This window comes from Oncorhynchus clarkii, unplaced genomic scaffold (genome assembly GCF_045791955.1).
Source record: "Oncorhynchus clarkii lewisi isolate Uvic-CL-2024 unplaced genomic scaffold, UVic_Ocla_1.0 unplaced_contig_9419_pilon_pilon, whole genome shotgun sequence".
In the NCBI taxonomy this organism is placed as follows: Eukaryota; Metazoa; Chordata; class Actinopteri; order Salmoniformes; family Salmonidae; genus Oncorhynchus; species Oncorhynchus clarkii.
In genome coordinates this window covers 5804-32096 of record NW_027259407.1, presented here as the reverse complement: position 1 = coordinate 32096, position 26293 = coordinate 5804, and the positions used below count along the sequence as shown (strand labels likewise).

At 50.3% G+C, this 26293-nt stretch overlaps 1 protein-coding gene across 1 annotated transcript; it reads left to right on the top strand.

Moving 5' to 3' along the window:
• The first annotated feature begins 1054 nt into the window (after positions 1–1054).
• LOC139400131 (ras-associated and pleckstrin homology domains-containing protein 1-like) lies at positions 1055–26293 on the top strand. The gene is made up of 6 exons (XM_071145157.1): positions 1055–2002; positions 2898–3008; positions 6433–6531; positions 19434–19554; positions 20649–20782; positions 23110–26293. Exons 1-6 carry the CDS (start codon positions 1055–1057, stop codon positions 25375–25377), a joined length of 3681 nt encoding a protein of 1226 aa, XP_071001258.1. The 3' UTR covers positions 25378–26293.

The window sequence follows — 26293 nt, the reverse complement described above, 5'->3', positions numbered from 1 at the left end:
GTATTCCAATAGTGTGTATAGTCAAACATCTGTGATGCTGCACGGCCAAAAATATTATCAGCAATGAAGTCTGAACACTCTACTGCTCCAAGACACACTAGTGATTCATGAAATGATCCTATTCCAGGCCTCTCCTGCCCTCTGACCCATTCAGTAACATGGGAAACTGCAATTGTCATTGGTTAAGAAAAGTACAATTGAGTATTGAGTATTTTCAGAAAACTAGTAATGAAAGTTGGTTTAGTTTCTGAAGATAATACACAGGAAATAGAAAGTTGGTTTAGTTCCTGAAGATAATACACAGGAAATAGAAAGTTGGTTTAGTTCCTGAAGATAATACACAGGAAATAGAAAGTTGGTTTAGTTCCTGAAGATAATACACAGGAAATAGAAAGTTGGTTTAGTTCCTGAAGATAATACACAGGAAATAGAAAGCCTCAAGCACAGAACCTTGAGGAGATCCAATTGCTCTTCTCTGGATTTTGAGTGCTTACATCCATGTCCCATCGAAGCCCATCCATGTCCCATCGAAGCCCATCCATGTCCCATCGAAGCCCATCCATGTCCCATCGAAGCCCATCCATGTCCCATCGAGTCCCATCGAAGCCCATCGAAGCCCATCCATGTCCCATCGAAGCCCATCCATGTCCCATCGAAGCCCATCCATGTCCCATCGAAGCCCATCCATGTCGCCCATCCATGTCCCATCGAAGCCCATCCATGTCCCATCGAAGCCCATCCATGTCCCATCGAGTCCCATCGAAGCCCATCCATGTCCCATCGAAGCCCATCCATGTCCCATCGAAGCCCATCCATGTCCCATCGAAGCCCATCCATGTCCCATCGAGGCCCATCCATGTCCCATCGAAGCCCATCCATGTCCCATCGAAGCCCATCCATGTCCCATCGAAGCCCATCCATGTCCCATCGAGTCCCATCGAAGCCCATCCATGTCCCATCGAAGCCCATCCATGTCCCATCGAAGCCCATCCATGTCCCATCGAAGCCCATCCATGTCCCATCGAAGCCCATCGAGTTCCATTGAAGCCCATCCATGTCCCATCGAAGCCCATCGAGTCCCATCGAAGCCCATCCATATCCCATCAAAGCCCATCCATGTCCCATCGAGGCCCATCCATGTCCCATCGAAGCCCATCCATGTCCCATCGAAGCTCATCGAGTCCCATCGAAGGCCATCGAGTCCCATCGAAGCCCCTCCATGTCCCATCGAAGCCCCTCCATGTCCCATCGAAGCCCCTCCATGTCCCATCGAAGCCCATCCATGTCCCATCGAAGCCCATCCATGTCCCATCGAAGCCCATCCATGTCCCATCGAAGCCCATCCATGTCCCATCGAAGCCCATCCATGTCCCATCGAGTCCCATCGAAGCCCATCCGAGTCCCATCGAAGCCCATCCATGTCCCATCGAAGCCCATCGAAGCCCATCCATGTCCCATCGAAGCCCATCCATGTTCCATCGAAGCCCATCCATGTCCCATCGAAGCCCATCGAAGCCCATTCTTGTCCCATCGAGTCCCATCCATGTCCCATCGAGTCCCATCGAAGCCCATCCATGTCCCATGGAGTCCCATCGAAGCCCATCCATGTCCCATCGAGGCCCATCGAAGCCCATCCATGTCCCATCGAGGCCCATCGAGGCCCATCAAAGCCCATCGAAGCCCATCCATGTCCCATCGAAGCCCATCCATGTCCCATCGAAGCCCATCGAGTTCCATCGAAGCCCATCCATGTCCCATCGAGGCCCATCCATGTCCCATCGAGGCCCATCCATGTCCCATCGAGGCCCATCCATGTCCCATCGAGGCCCATCCTTGTCCCATTGAGGCCCATCCATGTCCCATCGAGGCCCATCGAAGCCCATCCATGTCCCATCGAAGCCCATCCATGTCCCATCGAAGCCCATCCACGTCCCATCGAGGCCCATCGAAGCCCATCGAAGCCCATCCATGTCCCATCAAGGCCCATCGAAGCCATCTTGAAGTGCATGGTGTTCCTGGAATCGGACCTAGATTATTTAATGTACACTATCAGTACCAGTTAGCCTATTGTCCAGATTATATATATATAGTGCTCTGATTAACTGTGGTGCACTAAACAGGGAATAGGGTGCCATTTGGGATGTCTGTCCAGCTGGGATCTCTATTAACTACACTCAGCTACAGCCATGTTACTATATTACACTACCCAGGGCGAGGATTAAAAACTAGGGTTAAAAACGACACATACACACATGCACAGACAGAAAGGCCGACAGACCAACAGGCAGAAAGGCCGACAGACCAACAGGCAGAAAGGCCGACAGACCAACAGGCAGAAAGGCCGACAGACCAACAGACAGAAAGGCCGACAGACCAACAGGCAGAAAGGCCGACAGACCAACAGGCAGAAAGGCAGACAGACCAACAGACAGAAAGGCCGACAGACCAACAGGCAGAAAGAGGAAAAGGCAGACAGACAGACCGGCTGAAAAACCAACAAAGTCCGACAGGCCGTCAGACAGACGGAAAGGCAGACAGACCAACAGGCAGAAAGGCAGACCGACCAACAGGCAGAAAGGCAGACAGACCAACAGACGGAAAGGCCGGCCGGCAGGCAGGCAGGCAGGCAGAAAGGCAGACAGTTTACCAAAGTACTCTGTGTCCTCATTGACCCTCTGAATGCCACATGCAGGGAGAGGAGGAGAGAAAAGGTCACTAGCACATCATTTCCTGTTTATAGGTGTGATAGTAAAGCAATCAACAGCAGTAGCTGCAGCAAGCTGACCAACGTCCCTCTAAGTCAACCTTCTGTAAAGCGCCACCCAGTGGACAGTGCGGTGAAGTGAAAGCCATGACAGTCAACTGTAAATCCTCCATCTGTTCTCTCCCGCTGGCAGGCTTCCAGAGAACTGGTGTGTTTCCTCCAGCTGGATCATGTTAATGTGTACAACGGACAGGACTACCGCAGCAAGTACAAGGCTCCCACAGACTACTGCCTGGCCCTCAAGGTGAGAGAAAACACCCACGGTATGTACCAAATAACACCCTATTCCCTATATAGGGCACTACTTTTAACCAGGGCCCATAGGGAATGGTGAGCCATTTGGTAAGCTCCTATAGGCGCTGATAACACCTGACTTCTGTTGTTGCCACTAGACCAATACCACCTGCAATACTCTGTTGATATAGTAACACTGCTACCCCCTAGCCCTAACAGACTACCACTTAATCTACTACTACTAAAACTACTACTACCACCTAGCCCTAACCCCACAGACTACCACTAAAACTACTACTACTAAAACTACTACTACCACCTAGCCCTAACCCCACAGACTACTACTGAAACTACTACTACCACCTAGCCCTAACCCCACAGACTACCACTAAAACTACTACTACTAAAACTACTACTACCACCTAGCCCTAACCCCACAGACTACTACTACCACCTAGCCCTAACCCCACAGACTACCACTAAAACTACTACTACTAAAACTACTACTACCACCTAGCCCTAACCCCAAAGACTACCACTAAAACTACTACTACTACTACCACCACTAAAACTACGAGAGGAGAGAGGGGGGGAATACATGGGGAGAGGAGAGAGGGAGGATACTTGAGGAGAGAGGGGGGAGATACTTGGGGAGAGAGAGGAGGGAATACTTTGGGAGAGGATAGGGGGGAATACTTGGGGAGAGGAGAGAAGGGGGATACTTGGGGAGAGGAGGGAGACGGGGGAGAAACGGAAGGAGAGGAGAGAGACGGGGGAGGAGGAAGGAGACGAGGGAGGAGGAGGGAGACGAGAACCTAATCATAATTCAGTGAACCACCATGTTTCTCTTGTCAGGACTCTTTCAAATAAAAGAGTCCGACTCTAAACCAAATCCCTTCCGTTTCCTCAGGAAAGCAACAAGAGAAGTAAACAGAGAAGGTTTCTATTCTGGTCTGATGGTAATGTTTCCATGTAATCCCTGATGGGAGTAACTGGGTACAGTAGAGGGATTGAGGATGTTGAATCGCTGCCCTCAGTCTTCCTGTCAGAGGAGACCGTATCCAGTGGGCACACTGCCATCCAGTGGACAGTGTATAAACTTCCTGAGAAATCTGTATGGCCTCAAATCAAATCAAAGTTTATTTGTCACGTGCTCTGAATAGAACAGGTGTAGTAGACCTTACAGTGAAATGCTGAATACAACAGGTGTAGTAGACCTTACAGTGAAATGCTGAATACAACAGGTGTAGTAGACCTTACAGTGAAATGCTGAATACAACAGGTGTTGTAGACCTGACAGTGAAATGCTGAATACAACAGGTGTAGTAGACCTTACAGTGAAATGCTGAATACAACATGTGTAGTAGACCTTACAGTGAAATGCTAAATACAACAGGTGTAGTATAGTAGACCTTACAGTGAAATGCTGAATACAACAGCTGTAGTAGACCTCACAGTGAAATGCTGAATACAACAGGTGTAGTAGACCTGACAGTGAAATGCTGAATACAACAGGTGTAGTAGACCTCACAGTGAAATGCTGAATACAACAGGTGTAGTAGACCTTACAGTGAAATGCTGACTACAACAGTTGTAGTAGACCTCACAGTGAAATGCTGAATACAACAGGTGTAGTAGACCTCACAGTGAAATGATGAATACAACAGGTGTAGTAGACCTCACAGTGAAATGCTGAATACAACAGGTGTAGTAGACCTTACAGTGAAATGCTGAATACAACAGGTGTAGTAGACCTTACAGTGAAATGCTGAATACAACAGGTGTAGTAGACCTCACAGTGAAATGCTGAATACAACAGGTGTAGTAGACCTTACAGTGAAATGCTGAATACAACAGGTGCAGTAGACCTCACAGTGAAATGCTGAATACAACAGGTGTAGTAGACCTTACAGTGAAATGCTGAATACAACAGGTGCAGTAGACCTCACAGTGAAATGCTGAATACAACAGGTGTAGTAGACCTTACAGTGAAATGCTGAATACAACAGGTGTAGTAGACCTTACAGTGAAATGCTGAATACAACAGGTGTAGTAGACCTTACAGTGAAATGCTGAATACAACAGGTGTAGTAGACCTTACAGTGAAATGCTGAATACAACAGGTGTAGTAGACCTTACAGTGAAATGCTGAATACAACAGGTGTAGTAGACCTCACAGTGAAATGCTGACTACAACAGGTGTAGTAGACCTTACAGTGAAATGCTGAATACAACAGGTGTAGTAGACCTCACAGTGAAATGCTGAATACAACAGGTGTAGTAGACCTCACAGTGAAATGCTGAATACAACAGGTGTAGTAGACCTGACAGTGAACGGTGAGAGGCTATATACAGTAGAGGGGCTATATACAGTAGAGGGGCTATATACAGTAGAGGGGCTATATACAGTAGAGAGGCTATATACAGTAGAGAGGCTATATACAGGAGAGGCTATATACAGTAGAGGGGCTATATACAGTAGAGGGGCTCTATACAGTAGAGGGGCTCTATACAGTAGAGGGGCTCTATACAGTAGAGGGGCTCTATACAGTAGAGGGGCTCTATACAGTAGAGGGGCTCTATACAGTAGAGGCTATATACAGGAGAGGCTATATACAGTAGAGGCTATATACAGTAGAGGCTATATACAGTAGAGGGGCTATATACAGTAGAGGGGCTATATACAGTAGAGGGGCTCTATACAGTAGAGAGGCTATATACAGTAGAGGGGCTCTATACAGTAGAGGGGCTCTATACAGTAGAGGGGCTCTATACAGTAGAGGGGCTCTATACAGTAGAGGGGCTCTATACAGTAGAGGGGCTCTATACAGTAGAGGGGCTCTATACAGTAGAGAGGCTATATACAGTAGAGGGGCTCTATACAGTAGAGAGGCTATATACAGTAGAGGGGCTATATACAGTAGAGGGGCTATATACAGTAGATGGGCTCTATACAGTAGAGGGGCTATATACATTAGAGAGGCTATATACATTAGAGAGGCTATATACAGTAGAGAGGCTATAAACGGTGAGAGGCTATATACAGTAGAGGCTATATACAGTAGAGGCTATATACAGTAGAGGGGCTCTATACAGTAGAGGGGCTCTATACAGTAGAGGGGCTATATACAGTAGAGGGGCTCTATACAGCAGAGGGGCTCTATACAGCAGAGGGGCTCTATACAGCAGAGGGGCTCTATACAGCAGAGGGGCTCTATACAGCAGAGGGGCTCTATACAGCAGAGGGGCTATATACAGGCACCGGTTAATTGGGCTGGGGATTTAGCCCAGAACTGAAACCGTGCATCATTTTGTCAGCAGAATCTGTCCGAGAGATTATAGCTCAATTAAAGAAACAAATGAGAGAAATCCCAGCATGCTATTATTGTGATGTGTGGTCGTTAATATATCCCATTGTCTCACTCTCTGTTCAGCATCCTCAGATCCAGAAGAAATCCCAATACATCAAGTACCTGTGTTGTGATGACGTCAGAACCCTACACCAGTGGATCAATGGGATACGCATCGCCAAGGTAACGTTACATTACCTCAGCAACAACTTAACGTAAGAGAGTAATGTAAAGCAGAGCCATAGTATGGGTTCTCACAGAACATCTTGTACAGAATACCTCAATGGCCAAACTCAAAGTATTTGGCTCTGATGAAAAGATGTGGGAACATCTGACAAAGCTGGGGTATGTTCACTAGGAACCGAACACAAGCGGAAGGAAACGGGGAGGGACCTCACTGGATCTGTTCAATAGAAACTATTGTTCTCTTGTTGCAAAATGTTTTCTGGAGTAAAGCGTTTCTATTGCAAACCATTTTGCTGAGGAAACCGACTGAGTCTGACCGACTAATGAATACACCTGACCGACTAATCAATACACCTGACCGACTAATGAATACACCTGCCCGACTAATCAATACACCTGACCGACTAATGAATACACCTGCCCGACTAATCAATACACCTGTCCGACTAATGAATACACCTGCCCGACTAATCAATACACCTGCCCGACTAATCAATACACCTGCCCGACTAATCAATACACCTGCCCGACTAATCAATACACCTGACCGGCTGATCAATACACCTGACCGGCTAATCAATACACCTGACCGGCTAATCAATACACCTGACTGGCTAATCAATACACCTGACCACCTGACCGGCTAAGCAATACATCTAACCGGCTAATCAATGCTAATGAATACACCTGACCGACTAATGAATACACCTGACCGACTAATGAATACACCTGACCGGCTAATGAATACACCTGACCGGCTAATCAATACACCTGACCGGCTGATCAATACACCTGCCCGGCTAATGAATACACCTGACCGGCTAATCAATACACCTGACCGACTAATGAATACACCTGCCCGGCTAATGAATACACCTGCCCGGCTAATCAATACACCTGACCACCTGACCGGCTAATGAATACACCTGCCCGGCTAATCAATACACCTGACCACCTGACCGGCTAATGAATACACCTGACCGGCTAATCAATACACCTGCCCGGCTAATGAATACACCTGACCACCTGACCGGCTAATCAATACACCTGCCCGGCTAATCAATACACCTGACCACCTGACCGGCTAATGAATACACCTGCCCGGCTAATGAATACATCTGCCCGGCTAATGAATACACCTGCCCGGCTAATGAATACACCTGCCCGGCTAATGAATACACCTGACCGGCTAATGAATACACCTGCCCGGCTAATGAATACACCTGACCGGCTAATGAATACACCTGCCCGGCTAATCAATACACCTGCCCGGCTAATGAATACACCTGCCCGGCTAATGAATACACCTGACCGGCTAATCAATACACCTGACCGACTAATGAATACACCTGCCCGGCTAATGAATACACCTGCCCGGCTAATCAATACACCTGACCGACTAATGAATACACCTGCCCGGCTAATCAATACACCTGACCACCTGGCCGGCTAATGAATACACCTGACCGGCTAATGAATACCCCTGCCCGGCTAATGAATACACCTGACCGGCTAATGAATACACCTGACCACCTGACCGGCTAATGAATACACCTGCCCGGCTAATGAATACACCTGCCCGGCTAATGAATACACCTGACCGGCTAATGAATACACCTGCCCGGCTAATGAATACACCTGACCGGCTAATCAATACACCTGCCCGGCTAATGAATACACCTGACCGGCTAATGAATACACCTGCCCGGCTAATCAATACACCTGCCCGGCGAATGAATACACCTGACCGGCTAATCAATACACCTGCCCGGCTAATGAATACACCTGCCCGGCTAATGAATACACCTGACCGGCTAATGAATACACCTGCCCGGCTTATCAATACACCTGCCCGGCTAATGAATACACCTGCCCGGCTAATGAATACACCTGACCGGCTAATCAATACACCTGACCGACTAATGACTACACCTGCCCGGCTAATGAATACACCTGCCCGGCTAATCAATACACCTGACCACCTGACCGGCTAATGAATACACCTGACCGGCTAATGAATACCCCTGCCCGGCTAATGAATACACCTGACCGGCTAATCAATACACCTGCCCGGCTAATCAATACACCTGACCACCTGACCGGCTAATGAATACACCTGCCCGGCTAATGAATACACCTGCCCGGCTAATCAATACACCTGACCACCTGACCGGCTAATGAATACACCTGACCACCTGACCGGCTAATGAATACACCTGCCCGGCTAATGAATACACCTGCCCGGCTAATGAATACACCTGACCGGCTAATGAATACACCTGCCCGGCTAATGAATACACCTGACCGGCTAATGAATACACCTGACCGGCTAATCAATACACCTGCCCGGCTAATGAATACACCTGACCGGCTAATGAATACACCTGCCCGGCTAATCAATACACCTGCCCGGCGACTGAATACACCTGACCGGCTAATCAATACACCTGCCCGGCTAATGAATACACCTGACCACCTGACCGGCTAATGAATACACCTGCCCGGCTAATGAATACACCTGACCGGCTAATGAATACACCTGCCCGGCTAATGAATACACCTGACCGGCTAATCAATACACCTGCCCGGCTAATGAATACACCTGGCCGGCTAATGAATACACCTGCCCGGCTAATGAATACACCTGCCCGGCTAATGAATACACCTGACCGGCTAATGAATACACCTGCCCGGCTAATGAATACACCTGACCGGCTAATGAATACACCTGCGCGGCTAATCAATACACCTGCCCGGCTAATGAATACACCTGCCCGGCTAATGAATACACCTGACCGGCTAATCAATACACCTGACCGACTAATGAATACACCTGCCCGGCTAATGAATACACCTGCCCGGCTAATCAATACACCTGACCACCTGACCGGCTAATGAATACACCTGACCGGCTAATGAATACCCCTGCCCGGCTAATGAATACACCTGACCGGCTAATCAATACACCTGACCGACTAATGAATACACCTGCCCGGCTAATGAATACACCTGCCCGGCTAATCAATACACCTGACCACCTGACCGGCTAATGAATACACCTGCCCGGCTAATTAATACACCTGACCACCTGACCGGCTAATGAATACACCTGCCCGGCTAATGAATACACCTGCCCGGCTAATCAATACACCTGACCACCTGACCGGCTAATGAATACACCTGACCGGGCTAATCAATACACCTGACCGGCTAATGAATACACCTGATCGGCTAATGAATACACCTGACCGGCTAATGAATACACCTGACCGGCTAATCAATACACCTGACCACCTGAACGGCTAATCAATACACCTGACCGGCTAATGAATACCCCTGCCCGGCTAATGAATACACCTGACCGGCTAATCAATACACCTGACCGACTAATGAATACACCTGCCCGGCTAATGAATACACCTGCCCGGCTAATCAATACACCTGACCGACTAATGAATACACCTGCCCGGCTAATGAATACACCTGCCCGGCTAATCAATACACCTGACCACCTGGCCGGCTAATGAATACACCTGACCGGCTAATGAATACCCCTGCCCGGCTAATGAATACACCTGACCGGCTAATGAATACACCTGACCACCTGACCGGCTAATGAATACACCTGCCCGGCTAATGAATACACCTGCCCGGCTAATGAATACACCTGACCGGCTAATGAATACACCTGCCCGGCTAATGAATACACCTGACCGGCTAATCAATACACCTGCCCGGCTAATGAATACACCTGACCGGCTAATGAATACACCTGCCCGGCTAATCAATACACCTGCCCGGCGAATGAATACACCTGACCGGCTAATCAATACACCTGCCCGGCTAATGAATACACCTGCCCGGCTAATGAATACACCTGACCGGCTAATGAATACACCTGCCCGGCTAATCAATACACCTGCCCGGCTAATGAATACACCTGCCCGGCTAATGAATACACCTGACCGGCTAATCAATACACCTGACCGACTAATGAATAAACCTGCCCGGCTAATGAATACACCTGCCCGGCTAATCAATACACCTGACCACCTGACCGGCTAATGAATACACCTGACCGGCTAATGAATACCCCTGCCCGGCTAATGAATACACCTGACCGGCTAATGAATACACCTGCCCGGCTAATCAATACACCTGACCACCTGACCGGCTAATGAATACACCTGCCCGGCTAATGAATACACCTGCCCGGCTAATCAATACACCTGACCACCTGACCGGCTAATGAATACACCTGACCACCTGACCGGCTAATGAATACACCTGCCCGGCTAATGAATACACCTGCCCGGCTAATGAATACACCTGACCGGCTAATGAATACACCTGCCCGGCTAATGAATACACCTGACCGGCTAATCAATACACCTGCCCGGCTAATGAATACACCTGACCGGCTAATGAATACACCTGCCCGGCTAATCAATACACCTGCCCGGCGACTGAATACACCTGACCGGCTAATCAATACACCTGCCCGGCTAATGAATACACCTGACCACCTGACCGGCTAATGAATACACCTGCCCGGCTAATGAATACACCTGACCGGCTAATGAATACACCTGACCGGCTAATCAATACACCTGCCCGGCTAATGAATACACCTGACCGGCTAATGAATACACCTGCCCGGCTAATGAATACACCTGCCCGGCTAATGAATACACCTGACCGGCTAATGAATACACCTGCCCGGCTAATGAATACACCTGACCGGCTAATGAATACACCTGCGCGGCTAATCAATACACCTGCCCGGCTAATGAATACACCTGACCGGCTAATCAATACACCTGACCGACTAATTAATACACCTGCCCGGCTAATGAATACACCTGCCCGGCTAATCAATACACCTGACCACCTGACCGGCTAATGAATACACCTGACCGGCTAATGAATACCCCTGCCCGGCTAATGAATACACCTGACCGGCTAATCAATACACCTGACCGACTAATGAATACACCTGCCCGGCTAATGAATACACCTGCCCGGCTAATCAATACACCTGACCACCTGACCGGCTAATGAATACACCTGCCCGGCTAATTAATACACCTGACCACCTGACCGGCTAATGAATACACCTGCCCGGCTAATGAATACACCTGCCCGGCTAATCAATACACCTGACCACCTGACCGGCTAATGAATACACCTGACCGGGCTAATCAATACACCTGACCGGCTAATGAATACACCTGATCGGCTAATGAATACACCTGACCGGCTAATCAATACACCTGACCGGCTAATCAATACACCTGACCACCTGACCGGCTAATCAATACACCTGACCGGCTAATGAATACCCCTGCCCGGCTAATGAATACACCTGACCGGCTAATCAATACACCTGACCGACTAATGAATACACCTGCCCGGCTATTGAATACACCTGCCCGGCTAATCAATACACCTGACCACCTGACCGGCTAATGAATACACCTGCCCGGCTAATTAATACACCTGACCACCTGACCGGCTAATGAATACACCTGCCCGGCTAATGAATACACCTGCCCGGCTAATCAATACACCTGACCACCTGACCGGCTAATGAATACACCTGACCGGGCTAATCAATACACCTGACCGGCTAATGAATACACCTGACCGGCTAATGAATACACCTGCCCGGCTAATGAATACACCTGACCACCTGACCGGCTAATGAATTCACCTGACCGACTAATCAATACACCTGACCACACCTGACCGGCTAATGAATACACCTGCCCGGCTAATCAATACACCTGACCACCTGACCGGCTAATGAATACACCTGACCGACTAATGAATACACCTGACCACCTGACCGGCTAATGAATACACCTGACCGACTAATGAATACACCTGGCCGGCTAATGAATACACCTGACCACCTGACCGGCTAATGAATACACCTGACCGACTAATGAATACACCTGACCGGCTAATGAATACACCTGACCGGCTAATCAATACACCTGACCGGCTGATCAATACACCTGACCGGCTAACCAATACACCTGACCGGCTAATGAATACACCTGACCGGCTAATGAATACACCTGACCACCTGACCGGCTAATGAATACACCTGACCGACTAATGAATACACCTGACCGACTAATGAATACACCTGACCGGCTAATGAATACACCTGCCCGGCTAATGAATACACCTGCCCTGCTAACGAATACACCTGACTGGCTAACCAATACACCTGACCGGCTAATGAATACACCTGCCCGGCTAATGAATACACCTGCCCGGCTAATCAATACACCTGACCACCTGACCGGCTAATGAATACACCTGACCGGCTAATGAATACCCCTGCCCGGCTAATGAATACACCTGACCGGCTAATCAATACACCTGACCGACTAATGAATACACCTGCCCGGCTAATGAATACACCTGCCCGGCTAATCAATACACCTGACCACCTGACCGGCTAATGAATACACCTGACCGGGCTAATCAATACACCTGACCGGCTAATGAATACACCTGATCGGCTAATGAATACACCTGACCGGCTAATCAATACACCTGACCGGCTAATCAATACACCTGACCACCTGACCGGCTAATCAATACACCTGACCGGCTAATGAATACCCCTGCCCGGCTAATGAATACACCTGACCGGCTAATCAATACACCTGACCGACTAATGAATACACCTGCCCGGCTATTGAATACACCTGCCCGGCTAATCAATACACCTGACCACCTGACCGGCTAATGAATACACCTGCCCGGCTAATTAATACACCTGACCACCTGACCGGCTAATGAATACACCTGCCCGGCTAATGAATACACCTGCCCGGCTAATCAATACACCTGACCACCTGACCGGCTAATGAATACACCTGACCGGGCTAATCAATACACCTGACCGGCTAATGAATACACCTGACCGGCTAATGAATACACCTGCCCGGCTAATGAATACACCTGACCACCTGACCGGCTAATGAATTCACCTGACCGACTAATCAATACACCTGACCACACCTGACCGGCTAATGAATACACCTGCCCGGCTAATCAATACACCTGACCACCTGACCGGCTAATGAATACACCTGACCGACTAATGAATACACCTGACCACCTGACCGGCTAATGAATACACCTGACCGACTAATGAATACACCTGGCCGGCTAATGAATACACCTGACCACCTGACCGGCTAATGAATACACCTGACCGACTAATGAATACACCTGACCGGCTAATGAATACACCTGACCGGCTAATCAATACACCTGACCGGCTGATCAATACACCTGACCGGCTAACCAATACACCTGACCGGCTAATGAATACACCTGACCGGCTAATGAATACACCTGACCACCTGACCGGCTAATGAATACACCTGACCGACTAATGAATACACCTGACCGACTAATGAATACACCTGACCGGCTAATGAATACACCTGCCCGGCTAATGAATACACCTGCCCTGCTAACGAATACACCTGACTGGCTAACCAATACACCTGACCGGCTAATGAATACACCTGACCGGCTAATGAATACACCTGACCGGCTAATGAATACACCTGACCGGCTAATGGATACACCTGACCGGCTAATGGATACACCTGACCGGCTAATGAATACACCTGACCGGCTAATGAATACACCTGACCGGCTAATCAATACACCTGACCGGCTGATCAATACACCTGCCCGGCTAATGAATACACCTGCCCGGCTAATGAATACACCTGACCGGCTAATGAATACACCTGCCCGGCTAATGAATACACCTGCCCGGCTAATCAATACACCTGACCACCTGACCGGCTAATGAATACACCTGCCCGGCTAATCAATACACCTGACCACCTGACCGGCTAATGAATACACCTGACCGGCTAATCAATACACCTGCCCGGCTAATGAATACACCTGACCACCTGACCGGCTAATCAATACACCTGCCCGGCTAATGAATACACCTGACCACCTGACCGGCTAATGAATACACCTGCCCGGCTAATGAATACACCTGACCGGCTAATCAATACACCTGACCACCTGACCGGCTAATGAATACACCTGACCGACTAATGAATACACCTGACCACCTGACCGGCTAATGAATACACCTGACCGACTAATGAATACACCTGACCGGCTAATGAATACACCTGACCACCTGACCGGCTAATGAATACACCTGACCGACTAATGAATACACCTGACCGGCTAATGAATACACCTGACCGGCTAATCAATACACCTGACCGGCTGATCAATACACCTGACCGGCTAACCAATACACCTGACCGGCTAATGAATACACCTGACCACCTGACCGGCTAATGAATACACCTGACCGACTAATGAATACACCTGACCGACTAATGAATACACCTGACCGGCTAATGAATACACCTGCCCGGCTAATGAATACACCTGCCCTGCTAACGAATACACCTGACTGGCTAACCAATACACCTGACCGGCTAATGAATACACCTGACCGGCTAATGAATACACCTGACCGGCTAATGAATACACCTGACCGGCTAATGAATACACCTGACCGGCTAATCAATACACCTGACCGGCTGATCAATACACCTGCCCGGCTAATGAATACACCTGACCGGCTAATCAATACACCTGACCGACTAATGAATACACCTGCCCGGCTAATGAATACACCTGCCCGGCTAATCAATACACCTGACCACCTGACCGGCTAATGAATACACCTGCCCGGCTAATCAATACACCTGACCACCTGACCGGCTAATGAATACACCTGACCGGCTAATCAATACACCTGCCCGGCTAATGAATACACCTGACCACCTGACCGGCTAATGAATACACCTGCCCGGCTAATGAATACACCTGACCGGCTAATCAATACACCTGCCCGGCTAATGAATACACCTGACCGGCTAATGAATACACCTGCCCGGCTAATCAATACACCTGCCCGGCGAATGAATACACCTGACCGGCTAATCAATACACCTGCCCGGCTAATGAATACACCTGACCACCTGACCGGCTAATGAATACACCTGCCCGGCTAATGAATACACCTGACCGGCTAATGAATACACCTGCCCGGCTAATGAATACACCTGACCGGCTAATCAATACACCTGCCCGGCTAATGAATACACCTGACCGGCTAATGAATACACCTGCCCGGCTAATGAATACACCTGCCCGGCTAATGAATACACCTGACCGGCTAATGAATACACCTGCCCGGCTAATGAATACACCTGACCGGCTAATGAATACACCTGCCCGGCTAATCAATACACCTGCCCGGCTAATGAATACACCTGCCCGGCTAATGAATACACCTGACCGGCTAATCAATACACCTGACCGACTAATGAATACACCTGCCCGGCTAATGAATACACCTGCCCGGCTAATCAATACACCTGACCACTTGACCGGCTATTGAATACACCTGACCGGCTAATGAATACCCCTGCCCGGCTAATGAATACACCTGACCACCTGACCGGCTAATGAATACACCTGCCCGGCTAATGAATGCACCTGCCCGGCAAATCAATACACCTGACCACCTGACCGGCTAATGAATACACCTGACCGGGCTAATCAATACACCTGACCGGCTAATGAATACACCTGACCGGCTAATGAATACACCTGACCGGCTAATCAATACACCTGACCGGCTAATCAATACACCTGACCACCTGACCGGCTAATCAATACACCTGACCGGCTAATGAATACACCTGCCCGGCTAATGAATACACCTGCCCGGCTAATCAATACACCTGCCCGGCTAATCAATACACCTGCCCGGCTAATGAATACACCTGCCCGGCTACCCAATACACCTGCCCGGCTAATCAATACACCTGACCGGCTAATGAATACACCTGACCAGCTAATCAATACACCTGACCGGCTAATGAATACACCTGCCCGGCTAATGAATACACCTGACCGGCTAATCAATACACCTGACCGGCTAATGAATGCACCTGCCCGACTAATGAATACACCTGACCGGCTAACCAATACACCTGACCGGCTAATCAATACACCTGACCGGATAATGAATACACCTGACCGGCTAATGAATACCCCTGCCCGGCTAATGAATACACCTGACCGGCTAATGAATACACCTGACCACCTGACCGGCTAATGAATACACCTGCCCGGCTAATGAATACACCTGCCCGGCTAATGAATACACCTGCCCGGCTAATGAATACACCTGACCGGCTAATCAATACACCTGCCCGGCTAATCAATACACCTGACCACCTGACCGGCTAATGAATACACCTGCCCGGCTAATGAATACACCTGCCTGGCTAATGAATACACCTGACCGGCTAATGAATACACCTGACCGACTAATGAATACACCTGACCGGCTAATGAATACACCTGCCCGGCTAATGAATACACCTGCCCGGCTAATGAATACACCTGACCACCTGACCGGCTAATGAATACACCTGACCGACTAATGAATACACCTGACCGGGCTAATCAATACACCTGACCGGCTAATGAATACACCTGACCGGCTAATGAATACACCTGACCGGCTAATCAATACACCTGACCGGCTAATCAATACACCTGACCACCTGACCGGCTAATCAAGACACCTGACCGGCTAATGAATACACCTGCCCGGCTAATGAATACACCTGCCCGGCTAATCAATACACCTGCCCGGCTAATCAATACACCTGCCCGGCTAATGAATACACCTGCCCGGCTACCCAATACACCTGCCCGGCTAATCAATACACCTGACCGGCTAATGAATACACCTGACCGGCTAATCAATACACCTGACCGGCTAATGAATACACCTGCCCGGCTAATGAATACACCTGACCGGCTAATCAATACACCTGACCGGCTAATGAATGCACCTGCCCGACTAATGAATACACCTGACCGGCTAACCAATACACCTGACCGGCTAATCAATACACCTGACCGGATAATGAATACACCTGACCGGCTAATGAATACCCCTGCCCGGCTAATGAATACCCCTGCCCGGCTAATGAATACACCTGACCGGCTAATGAATACACCTGACCACCTGACCGGCTAATGAATACACCTGCCCGGCTAATGAATACACCTGCCCGGCTAATGAATACACCTGCCCGGCTAATGAATACACCTGACCGGCTAATCAATACACCTGCCCGGCTAATGAATACACCTGACCACCTGACCGGCTAATGAATACACCTGCCCGGCTAATGAATACACCTGCCCGGCTAATGAATACACCTGACCGGCTAATGAATACACCTGACCGACTAATGAATACACCTGACCGGCTAATGAATACACCTGCCCGGCTAATGAATACACCTGCCCGGCTAATGAATACACCTGACCACCTGACCGGCTAATGAATACACCTGACCGACTAATGAATACACCTGACCACCTGACCGGCTAATGAATACACCTGACCGACTAATGAATACACCTGACCGGCTAATGAATACACCTGACCACCTGACCGGCTAATGAATACACCTGACCGACTAATGAATACACCTGACCGGCTAATGAATACACCTGACCGGCTAATCAATACACCTGACCGGCTGATCAATACACCTGACCGGCTAACCAATACACCTGACCGGCTAATGAATACACCTGACCGGCTAATGAATACACCTGACCACCTGACCGGCTAATGAATACACCTGACCGACTAATGAATACACCTGACCGACTAATGAATACACCTGACCGGCTAATGAATACACCTGACCGGCTAATCAATACACCTGACCGGCTGATCAATACACCTGCCCGGCTAATGAATACACCTGACCGGCTAATCAATACACCTGACCGACTAATGAATACACCTGCCCGGCTAATGAATACACCTGCCCGGCTAATCAATACACCTGACCACCTGACCGGCTAATGAATACACCTGCCCGGCTAATCAATACACCTGACCACCTGACCGGCTAATGAATACACCTGACCGGCTAATCAATACACCTGCCCGGCTAATGAATACACCTGACCACCTGACCGGCTAATCAATACACCTGCCCGGCTAATGAATACACCTGACCACCTGACCGGCTAATGAATACACCTGCCCGGCTAATGAATACACCTGACCGGCTAATGAATACACCTGCCCGGCTAATGAATACACCTGACCGGCTAATGAATACACCTGCCCGGCTAATGAATACACCTGCCCGGCTAATGAATACACCTGCCCGGCTAATGAATACACCTGACCGGCTAATGAATACCCCTGACCACCTGACCGGCTAATGAATACACCTGCCCGGCTAATGAATACACCTGACCGGCTAATGAATACACCTGCCCGGCTAATCAATACACCTGCCCGGCTAATGAATACACCTGCCCGGCTAATGAATACACCTGACCGGCTAATCAATACACCTGACCGACTAATGAATACACCTGCCCGGCTAATGAATACACCTGCCCGGCTAATCAATACACCTGACCACCTGACCGGCTAATGAATACACCTGACCGGCTAATGAATACCCCTGCCCGGCTAATGAATACACCTGACCACCTGACCGGCTAATGAATACACCTGCCCGGCTAATGAATACACCTGCCCGGCTAATGAATACACCTGACCGGCTAATGAATACACCTGCCCGGCTAATCAATACACCTGCCCGACTAATCAATACACCTGACCGGCTAATGAATACACCTGCCCGGCTAATCAATACACCTGCCCGGCTAATGAATACACCTGCCCGGCTAATCAATACACCTGCCCGACTAATCAATACACTCATGTTGTCTGTTGACCTATATGTCTTTGTCTCCAGTATGGGAAGACCCTGTATGTGAACTACCAGGAGGCTATGAAGAGGACTGAGGCAGCCTACGACTGGTCTTCTCTCTCTAGCTCCTCTATCAAGTCTGGATCCAGCTCCTCCAGCCTGCCTGGTGAGTGGTGGTGGACAGACACAACAACACACAAGTATAGCAGGGCTGAGGTCGATTCGTATCTCAATTCAGTCATTTCAGGAAGTACAATTTCATGAATTTCAGTTTACTTCCTGAAATGACTGAATTAGAATTGATTAGACACTAACCCGGCAGCAGTTACCCACTGACTTAGCAGTATGTATAAGATTTCTACTTGCTCTAATTCTCATTTCTCTGTCTCCCTCTCCTCCGTCCCTCTCTCCCTCCCTCCGTCCCTCCTTCCCTCCTCCTCTCCCCTCCCTCCCTCCCTTCCTTCTTCTCTCCTACCCCTCTCCCCCTCTTTCCTCTCTCCCTCTCCTCCCTCCTTCCCTACTCCTCTCCCCTCCCTTTCTCCCTCTCCTCTCCCTCTTTCCTCTCACTCTTTCCTCTCCCTCCCTCTTTCATCTCTCCCTCCCTTCCTTCCTTCCTACCTCTCTCCCCCTCTTTCCTTTCCCTCTTTCCTCTCCCTCCCTCTTTCATCTCTCCCTCCCTTCCTTCCTTCCTACCTCTCTCCCCCTCTTTCCTTTCCCTCTTTCCTCTCCCTCCCTCTTTCCTCTGTCCCTCCCTCTTTCCTCTCTCCCTCCCTCCCTCTTTCCTCTCTCCCTCCCTCCCTCTTTCCTCTCTCCCTCCCCCTTTCCTCTCTCCTTTCCCCTGTCCCTCCCTCTTTCCTCTCTCCCTCGCTCTTTCCTCTGTCCCTCCCTCTTTCCTCTGTCCCTCCCTCTTTCCTCTGTCCCTCCCTCTTTCCTCTGTCCCTCCCTCTTTCCTCTCTCCCTCCCTCTTTCCTCTCTCCCTCCCTCTTTCCTCACTCCCTCCCTCTTTCCTCTCCCTCCCTCTTTCCTCTCCCTCCCTCTTTCCTCTCCCTCCCTCTTTCCTCTCTCCCTCCCTCCTTCCTCTCTCCCTCCCTCTTTCCTCTCTCCCTCCCTCTTTCCTCTCTCCCTCCCTCTTTCCTCACTCCCTCCCTCTTTCCTCTCCCTCCCTCTTTCCTCTCTCCCTCCCTCTTTCCTCTGTCCCTCTCTCTTTCCTCTGTCCCTCCCTCTTTCCTCTCTCTCTCCCTCTTTCCTCTCTCCCTCCAGAGTCCCAGTCTACCCACTACAGTAGTGATAGTGGTGTTGCTGTGTCAGAGAACAACCTGTCAGGCCACAGCCGCTCTCAGAGCCAGGTCAGCTCCATCTTCTCCGAGGCCTGGAAGAGAGGCACCCAGGATGAGGTACCGCCTCCTCCTGTACTGACACCCTCACCTTACCCTGTCACCTGTCTCTATTGACCTGCCTCAGTATTCCTCACCAGTCTCTATTTACCTGCCTCAGTATTCCTCACCTGTCACCTGTCTCTATTGACCTGCCTCAGTATTCCTCACCTGTCACCTGTCTCTATTGACCTGCCTCAGTATTCCTCACCAGTCACCTGTCTCTATTGACCTGCCTCAGTATTCCTCACCAGTCACCTTTCTCTATTGACCTGCCTCAGTATTCCTCACCTGTCACCTGTCTCTATTGACCTGCCTCAGTATTCCTCACCTGTCACCTGTCTCTATTGACCTGCCTCAGTATTCCTCACCTGTCACCTGTCTCTATTGACCTGCCTCAGTATTCCTCACCTGTCACCTGTCTCTATTGACCTGCCTCAGTATTCCTCACCTGTCACCTGTCTCTATTGACCTGCCTCAGTATTCCTCACCTGTCACCTGTCTCTATTGACCTGCCTCAGTATTCCTCACCTTACCTCACCTTAGCCCAGTTCTACTCTTGTGTTTCAGAAGCCCAGTTCTCTACTCTTGTGTTTCAGAAGCCCAGTTCTACTCTTGTGTTTCAGAAGCCCAGTTCTCTACTCTTGTGTTTCAGACGCCCAGTTCTCTACTCTTGTGTTTCAGAAGCCCAGTTCTCTACTCTTGTGTTTCAGAAGCCCAGTTCTCTACTCTTGTGTTTCAGAAGCCCAGTTCTCTACTCTTGTGTTTCAGAAGCCCAGTTCTCTACTCTTGTGTTTCAGAAGCCCAGTTCTACTCTTGTGTTTCAGAAGCCCAGTTCTCTACTCTTGTGTTTCAGAAGCCCAGTTCTCTACTCTTGTGTTTCAGAAGCCCAGTTCTACTCTTGTGTTTCAGAAGCCCAGTTCTACTCTTGTGTTTCAGAAGCCCAGTTCTCTACTCTTGTGTATCAGAAGCCCAGTTCTCAACTCTTGTGTTTCAGAAGCCTAGTTCTACTCTTGTGTTTCAGAAGCCCAGTTCTACTCTTGTGTTTCAGAAGCCCAGTTCTACTCTTGTGTTTCAGAAGCCCAGTTCTCTACTCTTGGGTTTCAGAAGCCCAGTTCTCTACTCTTGTGTTTCAGAAGCCCAGTTCTACTCTTGTGTTTCAGAAGCCCAGTTCTACTCTTGTTTCAGAAGCCCAGTTCTACTCTTGTGTTTCAGAAGCCCAGTTTTACTCTTGTGTTTCAGAAGCCCAGTTCTACTCTTGTTTCAGAAGCCCAGTTCTCTACTCTTGTGTTTCAAAGCCCAGTTCTCTACTCTTGTGTTTCAGAAGCCCAGTTCTCTACTCTTGTGTTTCAGAAGCCCAGTTCTCTACTCTTGTGTTTCAGAAGCCCAGTTCTCTACTCTTGTGTTTCAGAAGCCCAGTTCTACTCTTGTGTTTCAGAAGCCCAGTTCTCTACTCTTGTGTTTCAGAAGCCCAGTTCTCTACTCTTGTGTATCAGAAGCCCAGTTCTCTACTCTTGTGTTTCAGAAGCCCAGTTCTCTACTCTTGTGTTTCAGAAGCCCAGTTCTACTCTTGTGTTTCAGAAGCCCAGTTCTCTACTCTTGTGTTTCAGAAGCCCAGTTCTCTACTCTTGTGTTTCAGAAGCCCAGTTCTCTACTCTTGTGTTTCAGAAGCCCAGTTCTCTACTCTTGTGTTTCAGAAGCCCAGTTCTCTACTCTTTTGTTTCAGAAGCCCACTTCTCTACTCTTGTGTTTCAGAAGCCCAGTTCTCTACTCTTGTGTTTCAGAAGCCCAGTTCTCTACTCTTGTGTTTCAGAAGCCCAGTTCTAGCCCAGTTGTCCATTTATTTGTTTTTGTTTTCTGCTGAATGTAATGCCTCAATATAGTGACAAATGAACATGTCTTCCAGTGTGTGGCAAAGGTTTTCAAATAACATCATGTTTTTGTTTTCTAGCATAGTAGTAATGAAATCATTAATACAATATCATCTAACACAGATACATGTCTCTCTCTTTGTCTCTGTCTCACTCTCTGTGTCTCTCTCCGCTCTCTGTCTCTCGCTCTCTGTGTCTGTCTCGCTCTCTGTCTCGCTCTCTCTCTCGCTCTGTATCTTTCTTGCTCTCTCTCTCTCGTCTCTTTGTCTCTCGCTCTCTGTGTCTCCTCTCTCTCGTCTCTCTCTCTCTGTCTCTCGCTCTGTGTCTCCTCTCTCTCGTTCTCTCTCTTTATCTCTCTGTGTCTCGCTCACTCGTTCTCTTTCGTCTCTGTCTTTCGCTCTCTGTGTCTCTGTCTCTCTCGCTCTCTGTGTCTCGCTCTCTTTCTCTCTCTCTCTCTGTCTCTATGTCTCTCTCTAGTTGAGGATGGAGTCAGTGAGCAGACCCTATCCCCTGATGCTGCCCTCCATGCACCAGTCAGCCCCCCCTTCCCGAACCAGCTACACCAGTGTCTCCCCCGAATCCTCCCACTCTCCCCCCGACCCTCCACCTCCTTCTCCTCCCCCACTTCCCCACCCCCCTCACCAGGCTGCTCCTACCAACTTTGTCAAGTACAGCACCATCGCCCGCCTGCAGGGTGGCGCCAACCAGGCTGCCAATCATTACAGTGCCCAACCAATGGGCCAGCAGCAAAGCCCTCCGGCCCCGCCCCTCCAGTCTGTCAAACCCAACTACAACACGCTCCCATTGGCTCCCACTAACTACAACACCATGCCATTGGCTCCGAGCAACCCTCCTCCTCCTCCCCCTTGTTCCATGCCTGCTCCAGGCTCTGCCATGGCCTCTCTGAGGTTCAGCCTCCCCAGCTCTGTTCCTCAGTTCATCCCCCCTCCTCCCCCCCAGGCCCAAACACTGCCCCCCCCTCCTCCCCCAGAAGAGGACCACCAGTGCCCCCCTCTCAGTAACACTGGGTTGCAGCAGTTCTTGGCCCAAAAATTCCCCAATATGAACTATGATTTCTCTGAGCTGGATGGCCAACCTGAGGCCCCTCCTCCTCCTCCCCCTCCTGCCCTCTCCCCCCTGTCCCCCATACTGCCACCCCCCACACCTCCCAAAACCTTCTCTGGTGTCTTCGCGCCCCAGACCGCTCCTAAGACCTTTGGTCCAGGGATCCCCCTGTCCCCAGTGTCGCCCTACCCTCCTTCTGGTCCAATGAAAAAGCAGCAAAGCTTCTCTACAGGCCATTCGCCCAATCAGCCGCCTTCCACGATGCCCAAACAGCACATCTTCTCCTCTAAAACCCTCCCTCTGTCCGCCCCCATCTCCCCCACTCCCTCCCTGGCCAAACAGATAGTCAACCAGTTCCCAGGAGCCCCCCTGCCCCCACAGTCACCCCCGGCGGTCAAGGCTAAACCAAGATGGCAGCCAGGGGGTCAGATCCCACCTCAGTCCCCTGAATTCCCCCTTCCTCCTCCTCTCCCTCCTTCTGAGATGTGCTCCCCCATTAAGAAGTCTCCCTCCACCTCATCAACCGGCTCCTTCGGGAAGAGGGGGCCTCCTCCCACTCCCCAGCGCGCCTCCTCCATCAAGTCTAACTCCTCAGGGGAGTACCAGGAAGAGGCCCAGGTCCAGAGGCAGCCTAAGAAAGTGGAGTCTCTGGTCAGTAAGTTTGCCCAGCCTGGCCTCGGCTCCTGCAACTCCTCCACCGCCACCTTCTCTGGATCTCCTGCTAAAGATGTGGGGTCTCCTGCTCTTCCTGCTCCTCCTAAACCAGGCAAGCTGAACCTGTCAGCTCTCCCTCTAGTCCTCCAGGGTCTACAGACAGGGCAGCACCGCCAGCCCAGTGAAGAGTTCCCCTCTCCTCCTCAGTACCGCCAACCTAGTGAAGACTTCCCCTCTCTTCCTCAGTACCGCCAGCCCAGTGAAGAGTTCCCCTCTCCTCCTCAGTACCGCCAACCCAGTGAAGAGTTCCCCTCTCCTCCTCAGTACCGCCAACCCAGTGAAGAGTTCCCCTCTCCTCCTCAGTACCGCCAGCCTAGTGAAGACTTCCCCTCTCCTCCTCAGTACCGCCAGCCTAGTGAAGACTTCCCCCCTCCTCCTCCCGACTCTGAGCTGCTCCCCCCGCCACCCCTCCTCTCTGAGCTCCACCCGGGGGCCCCCAGGGTCGCAGTGGTAAACCCCCAGCCGCAGGCCACGCCCATCTCCCACCCCGTCAGCCAATCATCATGGAAGACCCAGTCACTCAAGAAGACTCCGCCTCTGACACTGCACAGGCTGTCCCGGAGTCACACGGTCCAGGAGCCCTTACCCCTGTCCCCTCCATACCAGCACCAGCATACCCCCCCAGCCTCCTTTGCCTGTCCCCTGCCCCCCACCTCCCCCGGGGTACCTAAGGGGGGCGGTACCCTCTCCTCGGTCCAACCCAACTTCCTGGAGGACCTGAACCGGACCTTGAAGAGGAAGTCCATCTCACGTCATGGCTCCCTCACGCGGCACGGTTCCTCCCGGCTGGAACCGGTCTCCATGGACGACATGGCCCTCCCTCCTCCACCCCCTCCGGACCAACATAGGGGGGGGCAGGGCGGGGGCCATGGGTACATGTCCTCAGGCTATGCAACGTTACGGCGGGGGCCGCGCCCTGCCCCGCCAAAACGGGATGAAAGCACCAAACTGACGGGTGAGTGGTAGCTAGGGGGATGAGGAGGACTTGGGCCGAGCTGCCCAGGCTATGAGACCCAGCAAGGTCCCAGTCTACAGACTATGGACCCATCAAGGCTACAGTCTACCGACTGACTACAGACTATGGACCCATCAAGGTCCCAGTCTACAGACTGACTACAGACTATGGACCCATCAAGGCTACAGTCTACAGACTGACTACAGACTATGGACCCATCAAGGTCCCAGTCTACAGACTGACTACAGACTATGGACCCATCAAGGCTACAGTCTACAGACTGACTACAGACTATGGACCCATCAAGGCTACAGGCTATGGGACCCATCAAGGCTACAGGCTATGGGACCCATCAAGGTCCCAGTCTACAGGCTATGTACCCATCAAGGTCCCAGTCTACAGACTGACTACAGCCTATGGACCCATCAAGGTCCCAGTCTACAGACTGACTAAAGACTATGGACCCATCAAGGCTACAGTCTACAGGCTATTGGACCCATCAAGGTCCCAGTCTACAGACTGACTAAAGACTATGGACCCATCAAGGCTACAGTCTACAGGCTATTGGACCCATCAAGGTCCCAGTCTACAGACTGACTACAGCCTATGGACCCATCAAGGTCCCAGTCTACAGACTGACTATAGCCTATGGACCCATCAAGGTCCCAGTGTACAGACTGACTACAGACTATGGACCCATCAAGGTCCCAGTCTACAGACTGACTACAGACTATGTACCCATCAAGGTCCCAGTCTACAGACTGATTACAGACTATGGACCCATCTAGAGCACAGTCTACAGACTATATGGACCCTACAGGCTGCTCTCCCTACAAACCAAACGGACCCGAAACGTTCTTATTATACAATAAGAAACGTTCATTATGGCGTGCACTAATGAATACGACCCAGAACTCGGCCTGTCTC